At 38.2% G+C, this 13,500-nt stretch overlaps 1 protein-coding gene across 13 annotated transcripts in view; it reads left to right on the top strand.

Annotated features, from left to right (window-relative positions):
• The window catches only part of kcnq2 (potassium voltage-gated channel subfamily Q member 2), a 146,006-nt gene that overhangs the window by 93,326 nt on the left and 39,180 nt on the right, over positions 1 to 13,500 (top strand). For 6 of the 13 annotated variants that reach the window (XM_062979043.1, XM_062979049.1, XM_062979045.1 and 3 more), the window contains exons 9-11: positions 853 to 882; positions 8,678 to 8,746; positions 9,783 to 9,812. In XM_062979043.1, coding sequence (XP_062835113.1) covers positions 853 to 882; positions 8,678 to 8,746; positions 9,783 to 9,812 — 129 coding nt within the window. Of the gene's footprint in view, positions 1 to 852; positions 883 to 8,677; positions 8,747 to 9,782; positions 9,813 to 13,500 lie in introns of those variants that run through there. The other 7 variants (XR_010005655.1, XM_062979051.1, XM_062979044.1 and 4 more) reach the window with 3 other exon arrangements.

Raw genomic sequence — 13,500 nt, 5'->3', positions numbered from 1 at the left:
GGTGGGTTGTCTAGAATGAAATTATGGTATAAGCGGAGTATGCCTTATCTGGAATTTTGAAAACCTAAAATATTTCAAAATTGACGACATGACACCTTTACATTCTGATAGTTCAATGTACAGAAATGTTTCATTTACAAAATTATTTAAAATATTGTATATAAAATTACATTCAGGCAATGTGTAGAAGGTATATATGAAATGTAAGACTCAGGTGCCATCTCTAAGATACCTCATTATGTATATACAAGTGTTTCAAAATCTGATAAAAATCTGAGATACAGAACACTTTTGATCCCAAGCACTTTAGGTAAGACATACTCAACTTGGTTTTCCCCACTTAAAGCTACAAAGGAAAGGGGTGGGAGAAAGGGCTTATCCCTACTGAAAATGGATCAGTATACTGTGGTTTATATTGGCTAATCATCTTTTTTTGGGGAAAAACCCTGTAAAGAGTAGAAGAGGCATATTTTTTTTTCTTGTTTGACCAACCTGTCTTCTAAATCTCATCACCTTCTCAGAAATATTCCGACTGAATACCTCCTTTGTTCTTCCGTTGAAGTTCATTGTTACTCTGTAGTATAACCGTTGCCCAGAGGCAAGATCTTGAAGGGAAAAATTAAAATGGGACATTATATATAATTTTTCTACCAAATCTAGACCTGCGAGGCAGATTTTGACAGTTGCTTCTTGAGCTTTTCGAGAGTATATCTGCTCAATGGGAAAAACTTAGCTAATATTCTAATTGTCTTCGTTCTGTTTCTTTTCTTCCCACTTCCCTTTTTGTTGTTTTCTCCTTTTTATTTTCCCACTTTTTTCTTTTATTTTTTTGAAAACACTTGAAACCAAAAGCTCACAAACGCAAAGCTATGGTGCTTCCAGGTATGACGTGCATGTGAATTGGTGTGTCGTGTTGCTCCTTGTTCTATTTTTGTTTCGGAATGAAACCTGCTAAGCTTCATTTGGGGGTGGGCTCGGGTGGGGAAGACCACCAAGAAAGGTCCTACGCACAATACAGCAACAAAGCCGCATAGCTAGACATCTGGACCAGGTTCTTGCAGCTGCTTGATGTGATTCCATACACTTTCTTTGCAATCATGTCAGATCTTGGTTTGCAAAAAAACCCTACAAAAAACCCCCTCCACGTATCCAGTGAGTTAAGAAACAGTTATTTCAAATTGAAGATGTGGGGTATCTAGACCTGGTGAGTAACTAGACCTGGATAAGAGCTTGTTTTCTCTAGCAAAAAATGTAAGAATTTTGAATTCATACTGCGACTATGGCGAACTGGCTTTCCTCAAAATCTAGAAGAGATGGCGTTTCCCATCATCCTGGCCTGTGGCTTCCTTCCTGTGATCACATAATGAACTGTCTTAGCTTACAGCTACTAGAACAGCCAAATTTTTAAAAAACTGGGCACAGTGCTTTCTACCAGTCCTTTGAAATATGTTCTACATTTTTTGCCAGCGGCTTTTGTACAGCAACCCTGTGATCCTTTCTCCTCTGTACATTTCCTTTCTTACTAACCTTTCTTCCCTCCACCATAGTCTTTCATATTCTCTTTTTCTCTCCTTGATCTAGCCATGAAACACATGAAGCTGCTTCATACTGAATCATGAAATGCACAGATATAAAATGGGTGGCATTAGCCTTGACATCAGTACAGGTGAAAAGGAAGTAGGAGTCTTAGTAGACCACCAGTTGAACATGAGTCAACAATGTGATGCAGAGAAACTAGGTCGCATTAACAGTGCATAGTTCAAGGAAAGTAGTAGTATCATTCTGTTATGTTCTACTTTGGTCAGATTTCACCTGGAATGATACTGTATCCAGCTCTGATACCACAATCAAGTAGGATGTTGACAAGCTGGAACGTGTCCAGAGGAGAGTGACCAAAATGGCCAAAGGGACTGGAAGCCAATCCCTATTTGGAGTGGCCTAGAGAGCAGGGGAAGTTTAGTTTGGAGAAGAGTAGGTGAAAAGGGAACATTTAAATATTTGAAAGGATGTGATATTGAGGAGACAGCAAGCTTGTTTTCTGCTGCTCTGGAGACTAGGAGATGGAGGAATGAATTCAAACTACAGGAAAAGACATTCCTCCTAAATATTAGGAAGAACTTCCTGATAGTAAGAACTGCTTGATAGTGGAATAAGCTGCTTTGAGGTGTGGTGCAGTGCCCATCTTGGAAGATTTCTAAACACAGGTTGGATGGCTATCTGCTCAGATAGCATATTCTTCTGTGACAGAGGGATGGACTAGAAGTCCACTGGGATCCCTTCCATCTCTTTGATTCTTTGATCCTATGAATAAGATCATTGGTCTTTCTAGGTAAGGATTGTCTTCTCTGACCGACAGTAGTACCCTCTGGATCTGAGATCAAGGGGAGGGGAGGATTAACTCAAGAGCCTTCTGTATGCAAAGCAAGAGCTCTACAATGTCTCTTGCTCCCCTTTTACTGGAATCCTCCATTTCTAATGAAGCTTCTTTAATACTAGCATTGATAAAACCAAAATTGTGAGCCAGCCATCATAAATCCATTTCCTCATGGACTACCCCTTTGTAGCTCTGGAACTGTTCTGTTCCCTGAGCTAACTCTACTCAGATGCCCTATTCTTGGCAAGAACAGTGTTAGAAACTCACAACAAAAGATATAACAAAAACAAAAAAAGAATTTAATTGTATTGAAGATTAGCACCCTAACTTCTCCCAACAAGCAATTCCTTGATGGAACAGGTGGAAGCTTAGAACTTGACTGGGTTTCTCTCGATTTTTTCCAAAGAGATCCTCTTTCTAGCCTCATTTCTGTGTCTTTTGTCCAGATTTGGCTTCTGTCAACAGCTTCTGTTTAAGTCTCTTTTCTTCTTTTAACTGTAAACTTTGTTCACCAGTACTTCAAACTTGTTTCTCCATGTTTTAAACTTAATTTTCTCAACCTTTGATGTGAGAGATATTACAGCCTCTAGCCTCCTTGGCACCCTTAGAATGACTAGCTGCAAAGGAATTGCTGAGGAGGACTGCAAGCTCTGCCTTGGGGGAGGGAGGGTCTTAAAGAGACAGGGTCTAATTAATGTTCCCTCCCACAGAAAACTATACAGAAAGGAACTACTGTAAACCCATTCTAAATAAAAGGACAAGTGAGGCTGAAACCCCCCCCCCCCCCCCAGTAAAAGCCTATGTGAAGGCATAAGAAGAACCATCAATGGCAGCTAATGGATTATGGAATTGAACAGTGAATTCCTATGTGTCAGCATAGCCCTTGTGATCTCTTCCAATTCTGTGATTTTATGAATTCAATTAAGTTTTTAAATCAATGTACTGTTAACTTTTATGGGAATAGAGTTGAGCACTTTAGGCATCCCTGTTGAAGTCCAGATGAAAACCTGCATCAAATTGATGGCCTTATAGATACAGAAACTATATCAAAGACTTATGTTGGACCATATAGATTACTTTGTTCCTTCCCAAACAAGTTCCATCTATATTGAGATGGCTGTGAATGATTACGCAAAATAAAATAATTGGATCAGCATTTTACTATGTAGTCAGAGCCTATTTGAGACTATCTGACTCTGAATCCTGAGATATAGGCCAAGTGTGGTTACCTTCTTACCTTGGGAATGCTTGAATGGATTTTAAAATTCACCAACCCTTTTTGGAAGGAGCATACTCCAATTCCTTTATAGCTAAAGTAAGTGCGATTGTAACCAGAAGTAGTGGTAGATATACCGTAAGTGCAAGGAAGACAATGAAGTTGAATGTTGTGCTCATTGCAGTTGATGTGAAAGACCAGCTTTGTCATTCTGATAAGGTACTTACACGTCTTTCAATCAATGTTGAAGTGATCCAGTATTCAAGAGATTCCAAGGCTGATAACAGGCACAGGAGTCATGAAGTATTTCTGATTCTGAACTACAGCTCCCAGTAGTCATTCAGTATTCAAGAGATCCTAAGACTGATGCTAGAGGACTGCAAGATTCCTTCCCCTGTCTCTGTAGATGCCTGCAGACCTTTTAATTTCAACAAACATTTTAAATGGAATCTGCATAATATAAAAATAGATTATGACTGACTAAAATTGTGTCAATAGCAGAAAAAGTAATAAAGCCTGTTGAGTTGTCCACAAAACGTCTGGTGGAAATGTACTTCCTGTCTCCTCTTTTCCATAACTACTATAGTGCCCAGAAACTACTATGGAGAAAGTCAGGTGAACCTGCTGAATGAAGCAAATCCTGATTACATTTGGTTAGACCCCTTCTAACAATCAGGTGGAGACCTCTTGATGAGCTGTGCCCTCCTGTTCATGAAAGACAACTCCTTGACCTAACCCAACACGACTCCCTTCCCTCTATTACTTTCCTTCACCTTTTCTCTGCTTCTATCATTCTTCTCATTCTCACTCTGTTCACCTGGATGAAGACAGATGTAAGATTTATAGAATAGAAACCACAGGAGGCAATTCACCCACAGTGCCAATCTGGCTTTGTGAAGAGCATAACAGATTGACATTGAAGCAAGGTGAACATTGGGTCAGTTGTCATGTCAGCTCTCATGGATGAGGTAGGCGATCAATTCTTCCTTATATTTTTTTAGGAGTGTACATTTATCAGTTTATATGGCTGTGCTTCATCTTGTTTAAAAATAATTACACGATTTTCTTTTCAGTTGCAAAACTGCTCCAGAACATAGGACTTGGGGATATGTATAGTATGACCCCTGTGTCCATGGAATATATGTTCCTGAACTCACTTTGGAGACAGGAAACCATGGATAATAGCAAAGTATCTTGAAATGAATGACTTTTGCAAGAAGTTATCATAGAGGCCCCATCTACACTCATATAAAATCCAGATTATCTGCTTTAAACTGGATTATATGACAGTGTATATCCAGCCAGGATCACTCTGGAGGCCCTAGAAAATTCCTAAAGAGATATCCTATGTAGATATTTCTCAGGTCCTTCAGGGCAACTCTGTAATAACTTTTGATGGAATAATACCACAGAATTCTCTGAAGTCCCTAGAAAATTGGTATTTTTTGGAAGTGGATAGGTGAAACCATGTATATGGGAGTCATAATAACCAGTTGAAATCATTTACAGCTAGCTTTGCAGAATGTTACATCTGTCTTCACTACTTCTCCATCTCTCTCCCCAAAAGATGTTAGTGGTTTTACTATTTCCATCCACTTTAGAAAAGGATGTAGATTGTGACTCAACAACTGAGGAGCAATTCAGCTTTTTAGCTTCTTCTATCAGCAAAAGAGCCTCATCTGTTCTCTTTATGTATTTTTCTATTATTTACCAGGTAAGTACTAACCAATAGTGGTAGCAAGAGTCGCCACAGAGAACACAGGAAAAAAAATCTGGGTTTCAGAATACTTGAATCCATTGCTAATTCCCATCCTTTCTATTAAGCCTGTTCCTTCCTGATCTATTGTTCTACCTCTTTTCTGTCTCCCCTCCTGCATATTCTCACCTTTATGCTCTTGGAGCTGCTTTATATGATAAATAAAACCAATCCTTTGTGGTGTGTGCACGCGTGCATTTGTGAGAGTGTATATTGTGTTGTACTGCCCATATTGTGTTTCTGTGGACGGTGATCGCATTGGGGCATGATCCAGCTATACTGACCTCGCCAAACAACAATATGTGTGCTTCCATGTAATTACTCACTTATGTTCCCTTTGCTATGGGCAGTTAGTATTATATTACATTATTTATGCACTATATAAAGAAAACTCTCCCTTTGTGGATAATCTGCACAATAAAGCCAGTGGACCAGGAGAGCAATTTTAACCGTTGATTCGCATGTGCTGTAATTTATTCCAGTGATTGTGTGACTCTTTATGCCTCACTCTTTTCAATGAAGCATGCTTTTTTTTTTTGCAAATTAAATGATACCTTTTATGGAGAGAGAGAGAATATTCTAATATCACGGAACCTAATCAGAATTTTTTGGGCTAATGTAATCAGAAAAAAAATATTGGGTAATTTGTCTGGTTCTTGCACCTTACATTTTTCTTTCAGGAATGGATTAAAATTGATATTGTCTTGTTGAATTTTAAGGCAGTTTGCAGTGTTGCATACACATACATATTTTGTCTCAAAATATATACACTCCTTAGCAACTAATAGTAGTTATGGTGATTGTGAAGGCTAAGTTAATACATTTATATTGAAATGTTATAATAATGTTTTAATCAGATTTACAAGTTCTATCTTAAATTCCAGTTTTATGTCAGGTATTCAAATTTCCTTCCCTTTCATTATCAAAGCACATAGTTGCAAACCTCTTTCAGAGTTTTGTGCCTATTCTCTACTATTGGAATATTTAACCCTGTTTTATTTATTTATTTACAATATTTATATTCTGCCCTTCTCACCCCGAAGGGGACTCAGGTGGATCAAGAACATACATATATGGTAAACATTCAATGCCATTTAGACACTTGACAAGACATACAATTGTACATCGATAGAGGTATATAGGCTTTCCCATCTTCGGCATCCTGGAGGCTTGTGCTCGGATATGGCTATGGGGGGTTCAGCTTCCTCCTTTTGATCGAATCCGAGGCATTTTTCTGGGTGCCTTTAAAATACCTCCCCGTTTTTAAGCGGTCCCTATTTAACATTTTGCTTTCGAACTGCTAGATAGGCAGAAGCTGAGCTAAAGGTTGAGAGCTCACCCTGACCGGGCCTTCGAACTGTCAACCTCCCAACTGACAAGATTAATTGCAGCTGGTGATTTAATTTCTGTGCTAAAGCCCAACCCTGTTAAGGGTATATACACCTTTTTTTGTGGAAAAAATATTGCAAAAAAATTCCCAGAATTATAACCTATTCAGAGTTTATATTTTTTTTCTGGAAACACATTGTGCACACATTTTACAATTGCATTCAAACAAGTTTTTAATTATTTGGACTGTTGAACACGAGGCCTTACAAGAAAATTCACCCTAAGAGATTTTGCCTTTGTAATTCATTTAAACAGTCCTAAGATCTTTCATGTTTCATCAGCACCTGATAGAGTTCCTAAACAAATATAAAACTATTGGTTTATTTTCTTTTATGCTCCATACATCAGTTTTTATGACTGTCTAACAGACTTCCACCTTTCAACCAATCTTCTTTCTTTTCAACTAGTCATTCTTAATTTTCAGACAAACCTTCACATTTCCAGCCATTCAGGAACAAGGCAGAGCACTTATCAAATGCTACTTTCTTTTTGGAGTTAAATTTATTGTAGGTAAACAGGCTCATAACGTATTACCATGGCTTTAGATTTCTGCAAACTACTTTAGCATGCCTAAGATTGTGAGCAAAAAGGGGAGAAAGGAATATCGAAAACAAACCACAAGTTTTAAAGCTGGTAAGAGATAAAATGGTCATGCATATGCTACATTTGGCTAGTGGGAGAAAGAAATTAGGAGTAGGAAAGCCTCAGACAATCACTACAATTATAATGTTGTGCATAATAATTTTGCAGTACTGGGGAAGATGTGGGCAAAACGTCAGGGGAGACTACTTCTGGAACATGGCCATACAGGCCGGAAAACACACAACAACCCTGTGATTCCAGCCATGAAAGCCTTCAACAACACATTGAACACAAAAGTTATGTGATCAAAGGGAATAAACACCCTGCCCTAGTTTCTAGGATGGACAATCATTACTGAAAATGATTTTAGGTTATATAGGTTGAAATGAAAACAGTTAGCATTCTTTAGTACATATGCACTAGGTTTATAGCAATGTGTTTAAAGATCAGAAAGGTTTCTAAGGATAGGCGGTCTCAAATGTGTACCTAAGCAGGTATACACTACCAGAGAGCATTATCTTCCAAACTGTTGAGATTTCTGGTACCAACAACCAAGGTTGATTTTAAGCCCTGCATTTTTCATCAAATTAGTGACAGCCAGAAGAGTTATTAAGGCAGTAAAACAAAGTTAAGGCAGCAAACAATAAGCATGGCTCTACTATGGCTAAACTTCTAAAATCAGAGCCTAGATGTTTTTTGAGATCTACAATATGAATAACTTTTCCTTTTTTCCTTCTACACTTATTTCTGCTCCCTCCTATGTAATCACACTGGTTTGTCTTAGCAGTAGATCCCCGTATCCCAACATTACTTTTTCCATCACTGATTTTACACAAAAGTGTTTTCCAGATTTTTACAGCATTCATTTTACACATAAGGTTTGTGTTTGACCTGTGGCACTTCTCTGTCGGCCTCAAGTCTTGGACATTCTTGAGGCCAAACAAGCCTTCAGGCTTACTATCATGTAAAGAGAATGCTATAAAATGGAGAGCAGGGTGGGAACCTTAGGCTATCAGCCTTGACTGCCAAACAGAAACAGTATGACACATGACAAACCCTTTTACTCAACCTTAAAAGACGCCAAAAATATTTGCATCCATTTTCCTCTATATGGGACTTTAAGGTCAAAGGAATATTTCAGTAATTTGCCCTTGCTACATTTAACTTTTCATGCTTGTTTTTGAGGTGCTTCAAGAAAGTATGTACATGATAGAAAACTATGTTTCTCTTTTGGTATATACAGGGTGTAGCACAAGCAAAAATGCACAGGAAGAAAGTAGTTTCCCAGATAAGAAGTTGCCATGCCTTTGTTTCTCTATCTGAATATGACTTTTCCCTTTCATTTCTTCCTTCGATTTAGACTCATCCCTCCTTTGAACCAGCTGGAACTCCTGAGGAACCTGAAGAGCAAATCCGGATTGACATTCAGGTTAGTGATATTGCTGTGATGTTGGTTGGATAAAAAGAGGAAAAGCAGGTTAAAAATGTAATTTTTTTTAAAAAAAGATTGATTTTAGTGGTGCCAAATTAAAAAGGGTTTTGACTTTATTGGTGACCTATATTTGGCATACTAATACAAAAATACATTCTTGTATTCAGTGTCAGTTTACAGTCCTTCCTTCCTCTTCCTTTTCTTGTACTCTGCATAGCAAAATCCATTATTTTCTTAGACAAACTGATTAAAAGACAAATTGGTTATGTCTTCTTTATCAACTTCTCTCTTCCAGTTGACAGTTATAAGATGTTTCAAATGGTATTTTTTCTCGTTTGGGGTAGCAGAATCTACATTAGAAGTGACTGACTACCCTTGGAGCCTTCATATGACCAATTAACACATTCAATATATTTAAACTTGTTCAACTTGTTAAACTTGATCTTGTTCATCAAGATCAGAGATAGAATGTCCTCTTGTTCCCCAGCTTAGTCAGGAGGCTTGTCAGTTCACAAATATATTACAAAGGAATGATAAGTGCAGCTATTTTGTCCATGATCCACCCTTGTGCATTTGGAATAGTTTATGGGTAACATCTCCCATTGTGATGTTCTAAACCTGGAATACAGAGAATGAGGATAACTCTTTTATCCAGGACACGGATGAGATACTGTGGGTCTTTCTGAAGTTTTGACTGGCAAATCCCAACAGTCCTAGACCCTTGAGAGTTTTAGGTTCAAATCTATGGTGTCACCCTTTCCTTAGATGCAATGGGAAAAGTCAGTCGATCAATCCCATCATCTAAAGAAGTTGATTCTGAAAAGTGCTTCTAGCTTTATTTGGGTCCTGTTTTATGTCTCTCTTAATTTGTTTGTGTGTTTCTTAGTTTTCCTTTATGTAGTCCAGGCCCCTGTCACGTCACTGTGTTATGTTTGGCTGTGTCCTTTTATTCATTTATTTTGGTCTTTAGTTGTATATGTATATGCCTTTCTTGCCTGAGCCCATTGCTAATATATTTTTGCTTCTGTTTAAGGAAAGAGCAACAGCCTGAGCCGTCTCCAAGGTCTGTATGTTTATGGAGAGTCCATTCCCATGCATTCTCATGTCTCTTTCTTCTTTCTCTTTCTAAGTTTGTGTTCCCTTGTGTCATGCGTGTGATGCTCGTGGCGACAAGGAGCTGAGAGCCATTCAAATAAACATTGTAAATCCTCAACTTGCTCATCCCTTGCTGTGAGACCTATATCCGCATGCCTTGTGCAGACCTGTCATGGTGATCCTTTGAATATGTTTTCCTTCTTTCCAATGGCAACGTGCCATTTAGCTGAGCGGAGTCGCTGGAGTGGCGCTGCAGCAGCATCCAACCGAGATTGAGATGTGGCATATGGATTGAAACACCTGGGTTGTAAATGCCATGCAGGAAGAGCTGGTATATCCCCATATAGAAAGTGGAAAAGGCGGATAACGGTTTTACATTGTGCTTAACTTGCATTTCCCAAATTTGAGGTCTAGAGTGATGAAAGAGGTGGTGGTCATCCCTTGCATTCCCTTCCTTCCTCACCTGTATTTCTGCCTTTCTTTTGGTTCCAACAGCAATGAAAGAAAGGATATTCATGCGCCCACCAACATTTGTCACACATCATTATTTCACAGTAACTAAGTCCTCACTGTGAGCAAAACACAGAAGGTACATCTGGGTCTTCTGGCTAGTTTAGACCTTTAACAGAATTCATTTTAAACTCCCAAAATGTACATGTTGATAACATCTAAACAACTTGCATTCCCATATTTATGGTTGGGTCCAGTAATTTGTAGCTTTTCTGGTAATTATTGCTGTTCCTGGAAATATATGAAGGAAATACAATTATGGATTACTGTCTTGTTAGCAACCTATTGGACCGATTGGCTATGATGACTTGAGTCATCATTTTAAGAATAAGGAATTGGATGTGACGGTTCCTATTTGCTAGGATTAAAGATCAATATTGTTAATATTTTCATGCTGTATAGTACTCCTAGTCCTCCTAAACCTTCCTTGCTTAGTTTTTCCATACTTCACAACCTCTGAGGATGCCTACCATAGATGTGGGCGAAACGTCAGGAGAGAATACTTCTGGAACATGGCCATGCAGCCCGGAAAACATACAACAACACTCCTAATGATGATTTCAAAGTTTGAAGAGTGTTAGATAGACACTGGAAATGTCTTTGCACTGATCAGATTGATTATGCTATAGATAGTATTATCCAGCCATGCAAATTGAGTATCCTTGTCTGGAAATTTGAAATCTAAAATGCTTCAAAATCCAAACTTGTCCATATGGGTGGTTGAGATAGTGACACCTTTGCTTTCTGAAGATTCAGTGAACACAAACTTAGTTTCATGCACAACGTTATTAAAAATATTGTGTATAAAATTACCTTCAGGCTATGTGTCTAAGGTGTATATCAAATATAAATTAATAAGATATTGCCAAGATAATTCATTATACACTCACACCTGTATAAGCAAGTGTTTCAGAATCCAAAAAATAAATAAATCCCATATCCAAAACACTTCTAGTCCAAATGCTTTTAGTCCTTCAGATAAAAGATAATCAACCTGTCTATATTCAATGTATTCTTTAGTATTGGTACTCAATAGCAGCAGGCATGCTGGGAAGCAAATTTTTTTTTGTATGGTCAGGTATATGTTGAAGTAGAAACCTTCAAGACGTCAATTAAAATTTGTTCTAGTGTATCCTATAAAGCAGGGGCAGGGAACTGCTGCGTGGTAGCTAGTTAATGGCAATTTGGAAGGAAGGAAAGAGGCAACTGGGAAAAGAGAGACAGAACCTGTGGGGGAGATAGGACGAGATGAAAGTTGGGTGAAAGAAGAAAGAAAGAGTATCTTAGAAGAAACAGCCTTCCATGAGCCCTGCTGCTTCCAACTTCTGGTTTAGATTCATTTACTTCTGACTTTACCTCTGTTTACAGCCCCCAGGAGAATACTTCCTGACATAATGCAATTTTCAGAATTCAAAAGCTTCCTCACTTCTTTCCCAAAAAGTTTATTTTGTAGGTATTCACTTTCAGATGATATGGTGTTGCTGCAGACTACTATCCTATATTGTTTTGTTTATATCCCCCTTTAACCCAATTCTGGCACCCAAGGATACAACTAAAGCTGTTGCTAACTTTGGTTATTTTTCTTCTTCTTTTAGCTTTGGTTTAGGAAGAGTGATGGTTTTTGTCCACCAAAAGCAAACAAAGAAGATAGACAGTCAAAGCCTGATTGTCTGTTGGTTATTATTCTGCATTTATAATTACTAGGAAGGATAACTACATTTGTAGTACTAGGAGGAAACAGTTTCAGAGAATTTCAGAGAATTGCCCCCAGAATTTCAGAGAGGGTAACTGGGATACACGTGACCTAACAATATCTTGATGGTGGTCAAGATGGCAAAAGTGATCAGTGAGGAAGAACACATAAACTAAGAGAGGCTGTAATAGTTTGCTTTTGCTTGAGCCTATTGGAAAGGGCAGGATTGCTTCCTTTTCTCTCTTTCTCTTGTTAAGGTAAAGGTTTTCCCCTGACATTAAGTCCAGTTGTGTCTGCTAGGTTGGCAGAAGCTGGGACTAATAGCAGGAGCTCACTCCGCTCCCCAGATTCGAACTGCCAACCCTTCAGTCAGCAAGTTCAGCAGCTCAGTGGTTTAACCCTCTGCGCCACTGGGAGCTACTTCTTTCCCCCGTTACTTAAGTTAATTGAGTTCAAACTATGGTTTTTGTACTTTGAACTCAGTTTTCAGCAACTGAAATAAGGTGAGGACAAAGAGAGACTATAGAAAGAATTTAAAGCAACAGAAAAATGGGTGGACAGATGGTTAATTGAGATTGTCCTTGCCGAATTGGAACAATTGGATGATGTGCTGTAGGTCTGTTTGACCTAACAAAATGTTAATAAGGGAGATGTGATTTCTACCAACTCATGCTTCCCAAGTAACATTTAATAAAGTAACTTTAAACATAATGATATGACATCATGCACTTTTTTTACTAAATGATAATGGAGTGCAGGTGCTATATTGTAAGCAGGAAGTCAATGTAAACTCTAATTTGGCCTTGTGCTGTAGCTGTTTTATGCTTGCAGTTGATGTAATAGCTCCAAGAAAAAGTTTTCGCCAGATTTCTATACCTCACACCCAACTCTAGCTTAGGAATGAGACATGAGGCTGGAAAAAAAATGTGAGGCTGGAGAGAAAAACAAACATGCCCCATGGGGAGATAAGGCAGGATATAAATAATAATAATAATAATAATAATAATAATAATAATAATAATAATAATAATAATAATGTAAAGAGTAATAAGATGGCACATATGTATCAGGATATGAACATAAGATGTATATGAAACACAAAGGGATTCGAGCCCCTTTGTGTTGACTCGAGTCCCATCTCCAAGATATGTGCATCTATACAAATACAGCAATTTCCAAAATCTGAAACTCAAAGTCTTCTGGTCCCAAGCATCTTGGATAAGGGTGCTTCAACCTGTAATATATTAGGACAATTCACAGTTCAATACATCTTGAAATTACCCATGGTATCTTGTTTGTAGAGGGTGTTATGAAAATTCAGTTGGGGTTGCTAAGTTGGGCAAACAGTCCTGTTAAAATTTCAAAGTATGAGACCAACTGAGATGGGTCTGGGGATTTGAAACTATAGGTGAATTGTAAGGAGTTGTGCTTGACTCTTTTCCTGCTCAGTGTT

This window comes from Anolis carolinensis, chromosome 4, assembly GCF_035594765.1.
Source record: "Anolis carolinensis isolate JA03-04 chromosome 4, rAnoCar3.1.pri, whole genome shotgun sequence".
In the NCBI taxonomy this organism is placed as follows: domain Eukaryota; kingdom Metazoa; phylum Chordata; class Lepidosauria; order Squamata; family Dactyloidae; genus Anolis; species Anolis carolinensis.
The sequence above is the reverse complement of the archived record's forward strand: the minus strand, read 5'-3'. Positions and strand labels throughout refer to the sequence as shown.